At 44.6% G+C, this 18,523-nt stretch overlaps 2 protein-coding genes across 2 annotated transcripts in view; one reads left to right on the top strand and one right to left on the bottom strand.

Annotated features, from left to right (window-relative positions):
- Positions 1-18,378, bottom strand: part of SLC6A2 (solute carrier family 6 member 2) — a 53,823-nt gene extending 35,445 nt beyond the window's left edge. The window contains exons 1-3 of the mRNA XM_081201178.1: positions 18,277-18,378; positions 17,369-17,678; positions 1,512-1,643 (exon numbers count right to left, since the gene is read on the bottom strand). Coding sequence (XP_081057304.1) covers positions 1,512-1,643; positions 17,369-17,672 — 436 coding nt within the window. The 5' untranslated portion in view covers positions 17,673-17,678; positions 18,277-18,378. The remainder of the gene's footprint in view (positions 1-1,511; positions 1,644-17,368; positions 17,679-18,276) is intronic.
- LOC308591485 (tigger transposable element-derived protein 1-like) overlaps positions 1-18,523 on the top strand; it is a gene marked incomplete at its 3' end in the record, with an annotated part of 500,687 nt that overhangs the window by 352,938 nt on the left and 129,226 nt on the right. The gene's annotated exons all lie outside the window — the stretch shown is intronic.

Below are 18,523 nucleotides of genomic sequence, written 5' to 3'. Positions count from 1 at the left end.
TTTGCAGCCCATGACACCCAAAGCTAGAGCTTTGAACTGGGCTCTGTCCAAGGCTTTCCCGCTACCAGCATTTCATCAACAGCTACATTTTTACTCTGGGTCCAAATGTACTAGAGTTTAAATGGCAACACACAGAGATCCACCATGGCTGTTCCTATTGTTCAGGTGAGGCAGGCAACACCAGACTGCTAACTTGGGCGTGTTGTGAAAAAAAACACCCAGAAAACTGAGAGTGAGTCAGTGAGACAAAATTCTCATGGGGGAAGTTCTAGATTAAAAATGAGGCAGGTGGGGAAAGATGGCAGAAAGAGGAGTAGGAGTGACCCTGATTCCCTACCCTTTCAGGTAGATAAACAACTACCTGACATTTAGAAGACATCTGAAGGCAGTCCTGTTCAGGGAAGTTTTTAATGTGTGACATTTTAATGTATTTTTAATCTTTGTTGGAAGCCACCCAGAGTGGCTAAGGAAACCCAGCCAGATGGGCGGGGTACAAATAAATAATAATAATAATAATAATAATAATAATAATAATAATAATAATAATAATAATAATCAGAGGCAGTTTTAGGGCAGCCTGGCCAGTTCCCCTGCACTGGGTACTGAGTAGATAGAAGCACTTGCCCGGCTATGGGAAAGAAGCTTGAGGTCTCTGGCAGGGGCCTAGAGTCCTCTCACCTCCTTCACCAAGCTTAGTTACCACTTTCCCAGCTTTGGGAAGGAGGAGGGAAGCCTCTAGGATTCTGCCAGAACCTCCCACCTCCTTCCCAAAGCCTGGCACTGCATGAGGGCTGCAGGGGTGGTGCACCAAATTTTGGCCTAGCTCAGGGTGAGGTTGCACCAGACTCCACCCCTGTTGTTTTCACTTTTGCTAGCAGTTTTGCAATGGTGGCAGCAAAAGAACAGAGGAGCCTCCTGGGTGAAACCAATGTGCCGTCTAATCCAGCATCCTTATAATAATTCACTACAGTTTTATTAAAGACTGTTTTGGGGATTCTTGCAGACCTGTTGATGAGCACAGCATCTTTTTGTTGATAATACGGTGAATGCTTTTGGGCAGGGATAGTTCATCAGCATTTGCCCAGATATTTTTAGACTTGTCAAATAGCTAACACTTTCCCTGGAGGAACCTTTTTTATAAATCTCCTCTACATTTTCATGCAAAATGGTGTCTATCTTCCTGCTATATCTGCTTTCACCAACTTGGTGCCCTCCAGATGTTTGGGAATACATCTGCTGGCAGCCTCAGCCAGTGCACCATTGGCTGGCTGAGGCTGATGGAAGTTGTAGTGCAAAAACATCTGGAAGGCACCAAGTTACTGAAGGCTGCCCTAAAGTCTATTTTTTGCTGATGAGCAATAAAGGCATTAGTGACAAGTGACTCTCAAAATACAGATGTTAGCTATTCTGGCCTTGCCAAAAACTTTCAATGCAAGCCTCAGAGATGCGTTCAATATCAAGAAACTCCAGAAGATATTGCAAATATATTAAGCAGAAAGCCTGGGATTTACCTTTAAAAAGTGGACAGATTTTCCATACGGTGGCAGCCCCTTCTCTGTTATACTGGCCCAAAGCTAGTTCCATGTAGAACAAGGGCATTCCAGCAATAACGAGGAAGAGTATGTAAGGTATAAGGAAGGCACCTGGAAACAGAAGCACCAAGACAGAGATCAACCAAGCTCCAACTCTACAATTCTATGCTTCTAATTATGCAACCCATTTTAACCCAGTCAGGCAATGCTTCCTGGGCTGAATCTAGACATATATAAAAAAGCACTGTGAAAATGCTCTTTTAAAACAAAGTTTTAAAATATATGTTGAATTTCCCATTAGCTCACCATCGCCATCTAGTGACTCATTTGTATAATAATGCACTTAAAACACACTTAAAATGTTGTTTGCAGCTGTATAGCTGAGTCCCTGGATTCCCTTCCTGCATCCCACACCATTTTCCACTGCAGACACAGAACCTCGCATTATCTCTCTCTCCCCCCCCCCCCAACTTTTCAACTGCCCATTTGCTAAGCTTTGTGTGGCTGGACAGTGTTCAATGCACTGAGCAACATTCCAGATGTGTGATATAATATAATGTTTTAGTGTGTGTGTGTGTGTGTGTGTGTGTGTGTGTGTGTGTGTGTATACAGCAATAGCTACAACACTTGGCTGAGTAAATCCTTCTCCGCGATACAGTCTCTCTGGGAAAGCAAATGCATTCTCTCATCAGGACACGGCTAATTTAAATATCAAAGTGTAACAAGCGTTAATGGGGGATGTTCAAGATCAAATAAAATAAGAATCAGGCAGATTGCATGCATCCATTTGGGGAGTTGACAGACACTGCGGTACAAAACAAAGAAGCCCAACAACAACAACCCCCCCCCCCCAAGGCCCCTCTGAGATACTGGTAACCAGAGGATTGGTATTTCAAAAGAGCATCTTCCAAAAATCTTTTCTGTCACACTATAAGCTCAGAACAATACCATGCCTGGCAACCCTGAAATCACTGGTTAAGAGTTTTGCTTTTAACTGCTTTTATAATGCTTAATATATATTGCTATTATTGCTATTATTGCTATTATTATTATTGATAGGTTTGGTGGCCTGGTGACCTTCTGGAGCAAGGGTGGGGCATAGCTGTTTTAAATTGCTTTTATGTAGTGTTTTAATGCTGTAAACCCACCCTGAGACTTTAGGGCGAAGGAAGGTAATCAATAAATTAATGATAGACTGAATAAATAAATCAGTGTAAAGAATACACCCACTTAAGAGATTTTTAACATATTAAAGCTGTCAAGCAATGCTTTTAAACAAATAAATTAAAATATGCAAGACATGATCTGATGTGAACAAAGATCAGTCATTTTGGATTCAACCAAATTTCACATATAAATCCCTTTAAGACTGGATTGCTACTTTAAAGTGTCCAACACTTCAGCTGTAGCAACTGCCGGAGAGAGGCAGCGTCAAGTGCTGGATTTGCAAAGGCCTTCCTTCCTTCCTTCCTTCCTTCCTTCCTTCCTTCCTTCCTTCCTTCCTTTCTTGAAGTCAGATCTTCAAAATGTTTTAATGCTTTCTTTTTTTAGCTCACTCCTCCTTGATTGTCAGAGTGAAAAAACCCAAATAAGCAAACAAGCTTCCAGACAACCATTCTGAAAGGAGCACATTCTGGAGAGGAAAGAGAAAATAGCTTCTTAGAAAAGGGTCAAGAGGGGCAGAGAGGAGAAGGATCACTGAGAGCCACTGCACACTAAGGTGAAGAAAAGTGCTTTAAAACATCTGAAATAAGCTACGTGTGTCTTTCAAGAGGATTAATGCAGAAGCCAATAGGAGGTAGATGATTGAAAATTCTGCCCAGAGCAGGATCAAACAAAAAACACGAGCGTCTCAAGATTACACTTAAGGCTCTTATCACTGTGCCACAATCAACTGTGTTTTAATTCACAAGTGGTGTTTCTGCAGTTAAGCAACTGAAGCAGAAAGTGCCTCTACCTTCCAAGGTTGTAGCAGGAGAAGGGTTGTCACACAGCTCAATGGTAGAGAATCTGCTTTTCATGCAGAAGCACTCAAGATCGATCACGGGCATCTTCAGGTTGGACTGGGGGGGAGACTCGGCCTCAAACCCTGGACAGCCCCTGCTCTAGTTAGCATTGACATCATAGAAGCAGAAGACTCAATAGTGTGGCTCAGTACAGGATGACTTCCTATGTTCCCTGTGGCTAAGGTAAGGTTACCAGATGTCCCCGTTTCCTGGGGACAGTCGCCGGATTTACAAATCAGTCCCCATACAAAATCCATTGAAGTTGAAAAGTGTCCCTGGATTCATTGGAAAAAATCTGGTAACCTTAGGCTAAGGGCAGTACCTTTTTTGAGCCGGAACACACTGGAGCGCAGTCCCGGCACCTTTTCTCTCCCCCCCCCCCCCGCAAAAAAGAAGTGCACTATATATACATATGTAAAAAAAATCTATCTCTGCCTGTCCCTTCAGCAGCCGCTGGGTCAGCCTTTCCAAGAGATTTGAAGTGCCACTGCCACTGCTGTCTGAGTTTTCCACCCACCGCCTCATTCTGCTTTACTGCCACCTCCCTCCCTCCTTATTTATTATGGTTTGGTTTTCTACCCAAGAGGTACTTGTGAGATTTTTCTGCTCTAGGTTAAATCATCCCCTTGTCCTCCTTTCCACCCCCCCCACTTCCCCTGCTTTCTCTATCTCCCCCTCACTCCCAACTCCCCTTCTCCCCCCCCCCGGAGGCTGGTTGGGTCTGACTTGGCGGCCCCTGCCCACTCCCTCTGCCTGCTTCTCCTCCCAGCAAGAAACCTGCTGCCACCACCACGATCAGATATTGATCACTGTGACCACAGCAGCAGCCCGCCATGGAAGGGGCTAAGAGCAGGGGGGTAAGAGCGAGGCGGGAGCAAGGCAGGGGAGAGCCTTTTTTCCTATAAAAAAGCACTGGCACTTCACCAAGCAATATGTGAAGAAGTACTACCTTAGTCCATTGTCAGTCTGCGAATTCCCCAATCGGTTTCTAACTAGAGAAAAATAAAAACTTCCATGTCATGCACAATTTCATACACCTCTATCACGCCCCACCCTTTCCCCCTCAATTATAAATGCCCCAAATGCTGCAGCCCTTTCTCAGAGGACCATTTTCCCACTCCTGTCAATAACAAAGTGAGTGCTTGCATCATAACACAGATAAAGAGCCTGTGGCCCTCCAGAGTCATGTTGATGTTGCTTCAGCAAGCACCAGCCTTAGACTAAGCCTTACGCAGAGGCAGCAGGTCTTAGAGGACTCTGAGCAAGAAAAGTATTTGCATGGAATGCAGGCCCTAGAATACGTTGGCAAGATGAGCCCATGGTACCAGTGCCCCTCTGGAACAAGGATGCCACGTTGCTGCCCCTCAAATGCATCTCCTAGTGGTACAGCAATAAAACTGCTAGTGCATTTGCAGCGTCTGGAATGGTTTCAAACTGGACGGGAGCCATTGCAGAAGCCTCGGTTCGAGTCTCCCTGACACTGTCTAAGTAAGTGATGGCTGAAACAGGATGCATCCCTTAAACTGAAGAGTCACAACATACACATTTTTGTAAAGCCATCCCCCCTAATAGAATGCATTTTTGTATGTTCACTTACATATGCATTTGTATGCAGACTTTACCCTACTTTATCCGTTTTCTGAACACATGACTTGACTAGAGAAATGCATTGCCATATTCCGAAAACTGAATTTCAAAAGATAACTGTCATGGAAAGTGCAAAATAGGGAGGTCCACCTTTAAAGGCAAACTAAATCAAATTTCTCCCATATTCTTGACCTGAGAAATCACTTTACCCTATATATCTCCACTCAGCCACTTCCACATTTCTAAAAATACCATATGGCAGCATCCACACCCCAAAACTCATTGTACTCTTTTCTGCACCTGTTAAACCATTTTTGTCTAGGCAAGTCTCTCCAGACATGTGAAACTCTAGCAGACACGCACTTTAGTCTGGTTTTTAGCTTATCGTTGATTTCAATCTTTTAGGAATGGTTAAAGTCATTTTTAACTCTCTCTTTTTTTAGTGATGTTTGTTTTGTTTTATTATTTCTGTAAAACACTTTTAGGTTGTTGTTTTCTTTCATTCAAGCAGTATACAGATTTTGTGAAATAAGCAACCCATGAAGCTGTAGCAGATACACAACCAGAGATCATAATGGATCTCAAGTACAGATAAAGTTCAAAGATGGGAGCTTCAAGGTGTCCCTCAGCTTTGATCTGTGGCAACAGTAAACCTCTTTGGACACCCACCTTAAGGTGCTCATAGGAAGGTTTACACAGCCGTGCAACTAATGATCTCAGTGTAATATTTCAGTTCCTTCAGCCACGGCTGCCCTCTCCACCCCCAGGAAGAGCTGTGATTCCCAATGTTGGCAAAAAAAGTCCTGCAGAGATGCAAATCGCATCCAGCTGCTCCCTTTTGATCCTGCAATCTCTTCCGAATGCTTTGACAGAGCACTTCCTACCCTTGTTATTCCAAACCACGTGACTGTTATTTGACATCAAAGTGTTCATTTACAAGTCTTATCCTGAAAAGCTCAAGTGTGCAAGATGAGACACTGTAAGGGAGAAATTATACCCCGCCACCGCCACCCTGCACACACACTTTCACATCTTGTAACAGTGCTCATAAACCTCAGGTTTTTGTTTTTGTTTTAATAGTCTGTTTCTCTTCCAAATTAAACATACATAGTGCCCTGTAAAGGTGGAAATTCTGCTTTCCAGATTTCACAGCCTTTTAAGAAATAGTTCTCACTCTGCAATTTCATCCAGAGGGGAGCGGGTGCTTGTTACAACAATATGTAAAGTATAAAATGATACAACAGAAAATGAGCTTTAACGGAATCTGTTCACTGGATACAAAATCACTGGATAAAAGAAGCATCCATGCTGCTTATGAAAACAAAGCGTTCTGCATAGCTCCAAACTTCGCAGGTGTTTACTTCAGCAGAAGCTACTCCAAATAAAACAACAACAAAAACAAACACCAGGTCAGATCTGCTGTCCTTCACGTCTGGAGGAGCAGCCACAGGTCTAGTGACTCAGTTTAGCTCTGTGTTGGTTGAAGAAGAGCTTTCTTTTATCCGTCCTGAATCTTCCAACATTCAGCTTCATTGCATGTCATAGCTCTAGTGCTATGAGAGAGGAACTTTTCTCTATCCAGTTTTACCACAATACATCTACCGTATCACCTCTTCTTGTCTTTTCTCTAAACTAAAAAGTCTCAAATGTTGCAACCTTTTTAAACCTGGGTCTCTCTGGGCCCCTCTCTGAAAGGGCTAGAGAGTCACACTTGTTGCTCTGCCTACGTATTACTTCTGGCCCTGCCCACCTTTGGGCTCCAGCCCCACCTATCATTGGCATTCAGTCCTCAGAAAGTTACGGTACTTCTGAGGGAAAGGGAAAAGGCTCCACATCCCTGTTTTTACTCTGAAAGTAATACAGAACCAAAAGCTGAAGAGAACTCCAATCTCAAGTTTGCTAATTGGATTGTGTTTATTCACAAATCCACATTTCTATCATGGCTTTCCCAAGTAGCCTCAGACACAGAACAAGACCTGCTTAGCTTCAGCACAGGAGTTGCATCATTTGCCTTGAACCGAAGGCTGAAATTCAGCTGTACGGGATCAGGGAGATTTCATTCTGTGTTACACGTGAAGATCTGACCAGCTAAATATGATGTACAGATGATTTAATCTAGATGGCTGGTGTTTAAAACTGGTGCTCAGCAGATTTGGCCTTTTCCCAGCTGTAAAGTACATGTTTACGATTCCAGAGAGGACTTTCTTAAACTGGTACCTTCCAGGTGATTGGGGCTACAACCCTTCAGCTAGCACCACTGAGTAGTCCAAATATTTAGAAGGTGCCAGGTTGGGAAAACGTGTACCAAAGATTTCGTACTACGAAAAATAAAAATAAAGAAATACTCCTGAAAATATCTACTTGACTTCTTCAGGAGCTGGTAATATGTAGCATATACATTTATATACATTGTACGTTAATTATTATTTTAAAGTTACATGGCTCCACCTTGTGGCCTGAAGAAAATAATATATATATTTGAGGCTCCCCCAAATGAAAGGGACTGAACACATAATAACAGAAGAGTGAATCCTCCCACACTGCTAATGATTCCCCCCCCCCCGCTCTTAAGCAGCATTTTCTTCATTCTATAGAAAACCATCAGGGAAGCTTTGATCAAAGCTCTGTGAGCAAGAGGAGAGCCCCACTTGAAGAAGCATCTCAGGCCCTAATCTGCAAGCCAAGGACACACGTGAGTTGGGCAGCTGAGTTCAGTGCACCAGTGAGATAAGGCCAGGACAGACTATCCTCACCTCACCATTTCATGACCCAGGCTCCAAATAAAATTATCTCAATAAACAGCAATAACTGGTATGCTGGTAGATTGTCGGATGTATTGTACAGAATGTCCCTGATGGATAGAGGTTGTGGGCATGCGCTTAGTGAACCAAAGGAAGCTGCCTTATACTGAGTCATACCATTGGCCACCTAGCTCAGTATTGTCTACAACGACAGGCTGTGGCTCTCCAAGCTTTCATTCAGGTAAGCTTTGTCCTAGCCCCACCTGGATATAAGAACATAAGACGAGTCCTGCTGGATTGGGCCAATGGCCCATCTAGTCCATTATCCTGTTCTCTCAGTGGTCAACCAGGTGCTTGAGGAGAAATATGCAAGCAGGACCTGAACACAAGAGTACTCTCCCCTGTGGTTTTCAATAACTGGTATTCAGAAGCACATGGAGATACAGCAAGCTGGTCCAATGTGCGGCCCCCAAGGCCTTTTTGGTGGCCCTCGGCAACATTTGACAACTCCAGCCGAGTCCTCAAGCAGAGCCATCTTTCCCATTGGTCTTAGTGGTTCGTTGCGCCAAGGCGCCGGCCTCTCAGTGGGGGAGCTGTGCAGCTTTGCCAGCAGCCTCCCCGTTCCCTGCACACCCGCCAGCTGCGCCCCACCAACTGGTGGGCTGGTGGGCGTGCAGCTTCCCTCCCAAGCCTCTGCAGGAGGACAGCGATCCCCACAGAGGCTTAGGATCCCAAGCCTCTGAATCTGCTAAAGGCAGCCCTGCTCCCGGTCATTGTCCTCCTCCTGCTTCCTGGCGAAAGGCGGTGTGCAGCCTTCCTGGGCTGCCTTCTCGGGTGCCCTGACGCCAGAGAGCATGTCCTGCAGCACGTTTTCCTGTTTGATCATGACCACCACGCTGGGGATCGGGGCAGTGGGGGAGGCAGAGGACATTTTCCACCGCCCCCTCTCTTGTTTTGGAGGGGCGCTGGAGGGATCTTTGCACCATGGCACCGGCTATGCTTACGACGGCCCTGCCCTCAAGCATGTTGCTGGGCTTTGGGAAAGAGACACAAGGCTGTAGCATGTCCTGCAGCACATTTTCCTGCTTGATCAAGAGTCCTCCTGCCTCCTTCCCAAAGCCTAGTTAGTGCTTTCCCAGCTTTGGGAAGGCAGTGCAAGGGCTGGGGAAAGTGTTCATTAACACACACACCCCAGTCCAATAAGGCAGTGTGCACCTGTGGGTTCTGTGTCAAAGTATTCTTGTGGCCCACTTGGTATGAAAAGTTGGGCCACCCTGAGACAGAGCTTAGCCATCAGGCTGGTAGCCATGACACTGGTGTCAGGAAAAGATGCCTGGATCTGGTAGGTGCTGGAGAGCATTTTGGGACAAGCCAGGACTATACAAAGAAGAAGGGCTCTGTGTGAACCAGAATGGAAACAGATTGTTGGACATGACAGCTGAAATTCTGGCAGAGCAACTTTCAGAAAGCTGACAGTAGATGAGGAGTCTCCAGTTCAGGATAAATCATCCCCAAGTGATGAGGGTTAAATTGTTTAGGATGGTGCAAATGGGTGTGGTGTAGAACTAGGGAATCAGTGTGCACAAGGGGGACATGACAGCAATTCGAGTACAAAGCACCATAGAACAAGTGAACATGCCAAAGACTTTTGGAGAAAGACACTGTAAATACTGAAAGCATTTAGATGCTAATGCTAGAAGCCTCCAAACCAAGATGGGTAAGATGGAGTTCTTGGTTTCAAATGAGAGCATATATATTATAGGCATAAAGCAAGAATGGAGAACCTACAACTTGCAGGTCAAATTTGTCCCATGAGGCTGCAGTTTTCCCCAATCCTTGCACTTCCCAAGCACTAGGAATATGGTTTGCAAAACACCTTGCACTGCACTTTCCAAGTGCCCAGCAACCAGCTGGCAGTTGAGCACTTATCAAATACTGAGCAAAGGACTTCAACAGGTGGGCAGGATAATGCACCAGTCATCTGATGTCATAACTATGTCAAATGATTGACAGGCGAGCTGTCGGACCTCCCTTCCAAAGTTCCAAGGAAGCAGAAAGTCAGAATAAATATACAGAGTTGTTGTTACTTTTGTTTTACAATGAAGGGATGTAAAAAGTAGGACCCCCCCCCCCAAGAATCACTTCTGGAACCTGTACTTTGTAACTTTTTCATAAATGCCCTGGAGTTAGGGGCAAGTAGCAAAACAGCCAAGTTTCCTGGTGCCACCAAATTGATCAGGGTGGTCTGAGGAAAAATGAGATTATGAGGAGCTCCAAAAGGAGCTCTCCAAACTGCTCTTTCCCCCAGTAGTTTGCTGTTCGACTAGCGTGCAACATGTGGTTTCTACAGGAAGCGGTTCAAGACACAGCAGGCATAGATTGGGCTCTTATTTCCATCAGCTAAGAATAGCACTCCAGTAGCAAAAAAGATTCCCCGTATTACACACATGCCAGCAGAGCAGAGTACCAACCAACGAACAATAGAATGATCGTGGAACAATAGGAAGGCTTTTGACACATGTCAGGTGAATGGCTTTGTGATTTGCCAGAGTGCTTTGCATATATATATATATATATATATATATATATATATATATATACACACCCACACACACACCCACACACACCCAAAAGTGTGTGCCTGGGTGAGCAATTCATGTCACCCCCCATCCCAAGAATGGGGAACCCTTTTCATCCCAAAGGCCATATTCATTTCTGGGCAAACTTCGAGCTCCATATCTCAGAGATCGGCAGAGCCAGAGGCAAGTGGACAGAGCAACAAATGTAAATTCTAACCTTTGTACAGGAGGCTAGTTTCTACACACACTCACTGCTATAACCTCCATCCAAGGAAGCAGGAGGTGTTATCAGAGTCCAAGGACACGCTGACATGTGGCCCCTGGAAGGTTGCCCAGGAGGGAATGTGACCCTCAGGTTGACCTTTTACCCCACCCCTAATTGGCTATACTGTAATCTTCTATATCACATTATTACATGGAGTGCATTGAAACATGTAGTTCCCCATTTGCAATTCAACCTGGGACAGTCTAGCAAGAGCTGCACCATCCAGCGCCACTGACCATGTGTCTCAGCTTAAAATCTTGTGGAGCAGGAGCATCCTTGTTAAGATTTGCATGCATTTTGGCGCATGAAAGATTCACAGTTGCTCAAAGACCATCTAGTGCACCATTAGCATTAAATTATTCCCAGTCTACACAGAGAGGGAACTCAGTATTTGCTCCATATTTTGGGGTTCCTTGAGCAAATAATAATAATAATAATAATAATAATAATAATAATAATAATAATAATAAATTGCTTGCACTCTCCACACTACAACCCAAGAGAGAGCAAAATTAAGTGGAGCCTTCTCCTCCTCCTCCTCCTCCTCCTTGAACTTCTTACAACTCATAAACTTGCAAAGAGCAAGGATAAAGATGAGAAAGTGAGGCTGTAGGGATCTCAGAGAATTCAGATGAAAACAGAAAAGGGAGTGAAAACTGCTGATGCTCACGATATGCTATTCTGTGGGTAGTATGCAACACTAGTCCTACTCAGAGTAGACCTTATGAAATTCCCATATTTACACGAATCTTATGTGCCATTGAATCTAATGCACACCTCTCTTTTCAAAACCTTGAAACCACAAAAGTACCATATTTGCCAAGTCAGAAGGTGTTTTTCAAGCTTGCAATCAAATCTAATGCACCATCAAATCTAATGCACACCCTAATTTCCATGACATAATTTGGCCAAAAGAGGTGCGCATTACATTTGAGCAGTGCTTTTTTCCTGGGGGGGACGTAGGGGTATGCATACCCCTAAACATTTCATGAATCTAAGCATTGGCCTAATTGAGGGGGCAGTATTTCAATATGAGTAGGAAAATGAGAGTACCCCTAAACATTTTTTTTTAAAAAAAACCACTGCATTTGAGTAAATACGGAAATCATAATGTTCATTAACTTCAGTGGGTATGCTCTGTGCCACCCTAACATTGAATGCTACCCCATGCCCAGAACTAATAACAAACATGTGAATGCAATTTACATTTGCCATTGTTGTTGCTTTCAGTTTGCAAAATCATATGTAATTGATTACATTCCTCCCTTTGCGTTGTGTTTCCTTTGCCCTGAAATGAACAGGGTGGAACAATGTCACAAATTACATAAAGTACATAAGTTGCACAATTTTTCTGCAGCAGACACCGATATGAAAAAGGTTGGCTTTGGTGGAAGATGAACTGCAGCAGAATGGAAACCACGCTGCATGCAATGAATACAGGGAAGAGCAGAAAAAATGTGTTTTGATATCCTTAGTCAGCAGCATGACTGCTTCTGGTGCGAAGGCCCTGACAGGTTCCCAGCAGTGCCAGCTCCCAACACTGGCCCTGCATAGCCCAGACAACCCATAATGTCTTCCCTTTACAAAGAAAATGGACTTTTACATTCACTTTGTCATGCTTTGGGGAGAATTACTGCAAGAGCTAGTAGAGATAAGCCTTCTGCACAAAGGACACACTGTGCCAGAACTCTCATCCATGACCTTCCCAAGGCAAATGATAAATAAATAAATCACCAGAGAACAAAGCCCCAGAATGCAGGAAATGATTTGTGTGTGCGTGCGTTTAAATATCCTTATGCTACTACTTGGGGAATCGGGCCAAATCTTTTAAACCCAGGTGATTGAAGTTAAAGCATCCGGCGTTTGTGCATGAAAATGAAAGACCCAAATTCATGGGCTGGCTGGTAGAGAGCTTTAATCTGATATATCTCCAACTTCAAAATGACAATGGGCCCAGGGCTTGCTTAGGTGTGGGGTTGTCAGAGCAAGTCACCAGAGGACTTGTAGGGATAACCACAGCTATCTAGATGAGGGAATAATCATTCTAATGCCTACGACTGGTTTGGATGTCCATGCATATTACTTAACGTGGGAAAGAGAGAAAGAGAGAAAGAGAGAAAGAGAGAAAGAGAGAAAGAGAGAAAGAGAGAAAGAAAGAAAGAAAGAAAGAAAGAAAGAAAGAAAGAAAGAAAGAAAGAAAGAAAGAAAGAAAAGAACAAATTGAAAGTTCCTATCACCCCATGATCTCAAACACAAAGCTTTTCAGCCAAGTCAGTTCACAAGTTCACCCATCAGATATCAAATGCACAGGAATCATATGCAGGGCAAGCAAGTGATGTCCTCCTTGTGTGAATGGCACATGACAAATTTGCCAAACACTCTTCAGTTTCAGAATGTGAACATTATGTTGCATTTGTAACCAGAAACATAAGCAAGTGTAAGTAAACTTGAACAAAGCAAGTTTTCTGTCTGGAAACTGTTTTCTGGGCCCTAAAACATAAGCTCTAGGAGGCTAGTTCCATTCCTTGCAATTTTAATTTATACCTATCAAAACTCACTGTAAAAAACATTATTGTAAAGGTTTGCAGAAGCAGGCCCATTTAGTTCATTGACTCATCTAGCTCAATTAGGTCCATCTAGCATTTCCAAGCCCTACTCAGAGATACTGGGGATTGAACCTGCATGCAAAGCAGATGCTCTCCCACCAAGCTATGGGGAATGCACATTCACCTATCCCCTTTGAGTTCTATTTTCCACTGCAACTTTCAATGAGTCAGCTTACATTGTGGAGGGCATATCTATAACGTCTACCTTCTGCTTGAGAACTTCCGCTTATATTGGTCCACTCTGAATCACCGCACACGGCTACAGATATTCTGTGCTATGAACTTTTGCAATACCACTCCAAATCCTGTTGCAGACATTCCTATAACGTACTTTGCCTATATTAAAGGTAAAGGGACTACTGACCAATAGGTCCAGTCGTGACTGACTCTGGGGTTTCGGCACTCATCTCGCTTTATTGGCCGAGGGAGCCGGTGTACAGCTTCTGGGTCATGTGGCCAGCATGACTGAGCTGCTTCTGGTGAACCAGAGCAGTGCACGGAAACGCCGTTTACCTTCCCGCCGGAGCGGTACCTATTTATCTACTTGCACTTTGACGTGCTTTCGAACGGAGCAACGGGAACTCACCCCGTCACGGGGATTTGAACCGCCGACCTTCTGATCAGCAAGTCCTAGGCTCTGTGGTTTAACCCACAGCACCACCTGTGTCCCTATATTGCCTATATTGCTCTGTGTTTATTGCATGTTGACTAAAACTCAATAAAAATCATTTATTGAAAAGCAAGAAGTATGTTTAGCTACTGTTTTATAATCTGGCAACCAAGTGGTCCAGGCTTCATAGCATAGCTGTGTCTTCTGTTGCTGGTTCCCTTGTAGCCAAACGTCTACCCCAGTCTTGCCAAGAGTTCTCCATCTGTTTGCCATGCTCTCTGTTCCTCCAGCATGGAACTGGCAGATTCCCAAAGATGGAGTTACTCCAGCAAGCATGCAGAAGGCATCTTGTTGTCAAAAGCAAGTCCAATTAGACAGACACTAGAAGGACTGGGCCTCCTGTGTGTACACAGCCTTATATAAACCAGTCCCTTGAACTATCTTGCTGAGCATCACCTACTCTGATTGGCAGCAGTTCTCTGGGGCTTCAGACAAGGCACATACCCAGCCCTACCTGGAAATGTTGTGGACTGAACCTGGGACCTTTGGAATACAAGGCAGAAGCTGTACCACTGAGCAGCAGCTCCTCTCCTTAAGGAGAAGCACCTTTATCCAGTACCAGATTTACATATAAGCTAAACAAGCTATAGCTTAGGGCCCCACTCTCTCGGGGGCCCCAAAAAAAATTTAAGGAAAAAACACCTGGATCTACGTTTCCAAAATATAAGACAAAAAAGAAATAAAATAAAACCTACAAACAGCAACAGTGTTTTGTGTTGTGTAGGCTCCTATGATGTAAATAATGGGCCCCGCCTGCTAGCCTGCTCCCTAAAATATCCCTGGTTTGCTCATTATGAGTCTTTGTAAACTGTGTTTCTAAAGGAACTTTTGTTATTGCCAAATGCCAATGTGTTTGCATTATTAAGTTTGTTATGAATAAAAAAATCATTTTAAGTTAGAGCTTAATAATTATTTCACTATTGATATACTTCTTCTTAATTGTATTTCGGTTCAACAATTACTTTGATAAAATACATATTTTGTTATGTTCAAATGGCTTCAGATACCTATTAGGTCCATAAATTACCATATAGCATATATTCAACACACAAAAAACAGCGACAATTTGTTGTTGACAAAGGACAGCTGGACATATAAAGGGCCCCATTACCTTCAGTAGCTTAGGGCCTCATGAAACCTAAATCCGGCCCTGCCTTTATCCCTTTTATCTGTTGACCAGATGAAATCTGAACTGTCCTAATTCATTGCTCTGCACCTGGTTGCACTGTGACAAATTTACACAGCTGTCAAATCATGCAACTCTGCACAACTGCCTAGTCCTCATGGTTCCCTGCAGTTTCTGCAATGAAGGGGAGTTCTTGTTCAAGTGGAATGGCAGCAGGGAGCGCATGTCCCTGACATAGACTGCACACACACAACACATTTAAAGCGCCCCACAAGAAAAAGTCACCAAAAAACCCCACGAGAACTATGGTTTCTTAAGGGTGCTGTGAAGTGTAGCTCTGTGAGGGACAAACTACAGTTTCCAGGATTATTAGCCAGGAGGCTGGCAGATGTGTTTTCCATGTATGGTGTGTATGCAGCCACAGATACATAGCCATGGAAATGGAATCTTAAATTAATCTTAAATCCAGCAGTGGGTGCATGAGCTGTTGGGTGAGCCACAACTATTAGCCCAGATGGCTAATTGGAATTAAGAGGCAGCATCTACTGAACACCAGTTGCTGAGAGGGCCCAGCAGGGGACTGACGTGGGAAGGAGGAGGGTGGGCTAGATGGGTCCTTGATGTGATCTAGCAAACCCCTTTGCATGTCAGAGAAGCTTGGAAATCACAAGAAGTTCATCCAAATTTAAATACAGCAAGGCGGAAAAGTTTGGATAGGCCAAACTTCCCAAATCTGCATATACACACATCAGACCACCTGCAAATTGTCGAGGGTCTTGGCAGACCACTTGGAATATATATATATATATATATATATATATATATATATATATATATATATATATTCTACCTGTTGTAGCAATTGCAATGCCCCGTATTAGATTTTAATTTGCATTTTTATTCCCTGTTTATCTTCTATGTAGTATTGGATTGCATTGCAATCCAAATCCAATAGAATTCTATAGAATTCAAATAGCGATTGTTTTTAGAGACACACCACAGGCCACATGCATGAAGCTTGTGACCACTGGTGATTGGAAGACCACAGTTTAGGAGTCCCTGAGGTAGTAATTTCACAGGGACGGGGGGTTCTGTACACAGCCCTACACTGATCACTGGGCGACTGGATTTGATCCACTCTCAAAATAAGTCAAGCTTCTCTGGGACAGCCATGGTGGGTGGATTGGTGCACATCTATTTCACAAAAAACAAAGTTCTGATTTAGCAGCCTTTCTGTACAGTATTTTCTTTAGGATAGATCTACCACATCAATCACTAGAGGATTGTTGCACCCCAAGTGCACCCCAAAAGTAGTGGATCTGGGTTCAAATCCTACTTAAGATACTGGTTGAGCTTGGGTTGATCACTCACTCAGCCTAACCCACCTCACAGGGTTGTTTGTTGTGTGAACAAAGGAAGGGGTGGAGAAGAGACCTCTCTACACTGTATTGAGCTCCTTGGATAAAAGGGATAAAAATGTAATCATTAATATAACAATAATCAAAAGCAATCTGAGTATTTGTTTCATGGCCCAAAAGACACAATTCTCTTTGAAAGCACAGCAGATCACCCATTCAGAGTCATCAGGCAATGAGACACTGACTAGAGTGCAGGGAATGAATCAGCCCCAAGATGCTGGGAAATTTTGAAGTCCTGGATCTGTATAGAAATGTTCATCATAGTCAGTTTGTAACTCAGCTCTCTCCCTCTTTCATAGTCAAGGAAAACAGAAGTGCTTAAAACAGCTTGCCCTTTCCACCAACTGCTCCCACTACACTCCCCTTTAATCTGCAAAGAGTTTCATACTGCAATCCTAAACACAAGCTGTAGTCCTTAACACACTTATCAGTGGGGTAAGACTCAGTGGGAATCACTACTATGTTGCTGAGCTTCATCAAACTTAGCGGGTCTCACTTCTGAGTAAACATGCATAGGATGACACTTTCAAGCCGTAACCCCTTGCACCTTTCAAGTAAAACGTGCATCAGCTGGGACTGTCAAAGTTAGATCCTATAATAAATAATAATAATTTTTTATTTATACCCCACCCTCCCTGGCCAAGACCGGGCTCAAGGCAGCTAACACTGACTATAAATACAGTAAAAACATTAAAACACACACAAAAAAAACAGTTGATTAAAATATAAGTTAGAATACAGTTTAAAATGCTATGGAGAAACACAAAGATGCAGAAGAGAAGATCGTATGTGTACAAGAGAGAGATTGAGAGAGAGAGAGAGGAGAGACTTCTCTTACCTCCTCCGTTTTTATAGCAGAGATAGGGAAATCTCCACACGTTGGCCAGATCCACCGAGAACCCGATGACCGAGAGGAGGAAGTCGATCTTCTTGCCCCACGTCTCCCGCTCTGGCTCCGCGGCGGTAGGACTGTAGCGCGGGCTGCGGGTCTCCAGAAGGTTGCTGCTGGTGTACTGTACGCCGTTCTGCTCTTTCACCAGGAGAAGCTCCACGTCCTTCTTTTGGAGCGGCGGGTCAGAGCAGTCCCGCAAGGGCGCCACCGCCGAGTCCCTCTGCTCGGGCTGGCTCAGGGACTTGGTCATTGTCGCCTTGAGACGTCCAAGAGGAGAGAGAAAGAGGGAGGGGGAAAGACACACACACACCGAGAGAGAAAGAGAAGCTCAGCGTGGGAGAGCGGAGGGGCGAAGCGCGAGTGGGAGGCGAGGCAGACTGGCGAGAAGTGGGAGCGAACGGAAGCGCCCCCTTCGTCTTCTCCCCCGGAGCGCGCAAGGGCGCTCTTGGCGAGGGCTCTCCAAGAGCGCAGCGCAAAAACGCGCCTCGGAGAAAGGAGGCGGTGAGGGAGGAGGGCATGCAAATGAGGCGGGTGTGTGAGGAGAAATGGAAAAAGCAGCGATTCGCTTTCCTGACACCCTTCCCCAGTTTTTTATTATTAATAATAAAAAAGCAAAACCCTAGCTCGCCTCCTCCACCTCGGGGGCCAAACTAAACCGGCCCCTGATTCCAGGCGCCGCCGCCGTGCACCGTCTGCGCCTTCTTCTTCTCGCCAGCGGAGCGGACCCTCCTCGTCGCCCATCCCTGCTCCGCACCAAGCAGGTGGCCACGGAAGGGCACAAGGCAACGGTACTCCTGGGATTCAGAGTAACTCTCCCGCCTCTGTTAGCTTCCCACCCTCAATTGGGGACTCACCGCTTTACCCAAGGCGCACAGTCGCACGTCGAGGCGGAGGGGGGAGGGAAGGGATGTTGCTCATATTGCTCACCTAAGCTAAGTGCCAGAGAGAGAGAGATTCTTTAGGGACACAGATAGAATGTTCAGCGTGGATTCTAGAATCGTGGACATCGATTAATAGACACAATTCGGACTGCCTACTCTTGCCTTCAGACGAGATCCCCCCCCCCCGTTGCTCAGGGATATCTCGTTGCCTCCCAGTCCC

The sequence above is a fragment of the Podarcis bocagei genome (assembly GCF_964188305.1).
Source record: "Podarcis bocagei genome assembly, chromosome: 7".
Taxonomy (NCBI): domain Eukaryota; kingdom Metazoa; phylum Chordata; class Lepidosauria; order Squamata; family Lacertidae; genus Podarcis; species Podarcis bocagei.
Note: the sequence above shows the minus strand (reverse complement) of the source record. Positions and strands in the feature narration are given on the sequence as shown.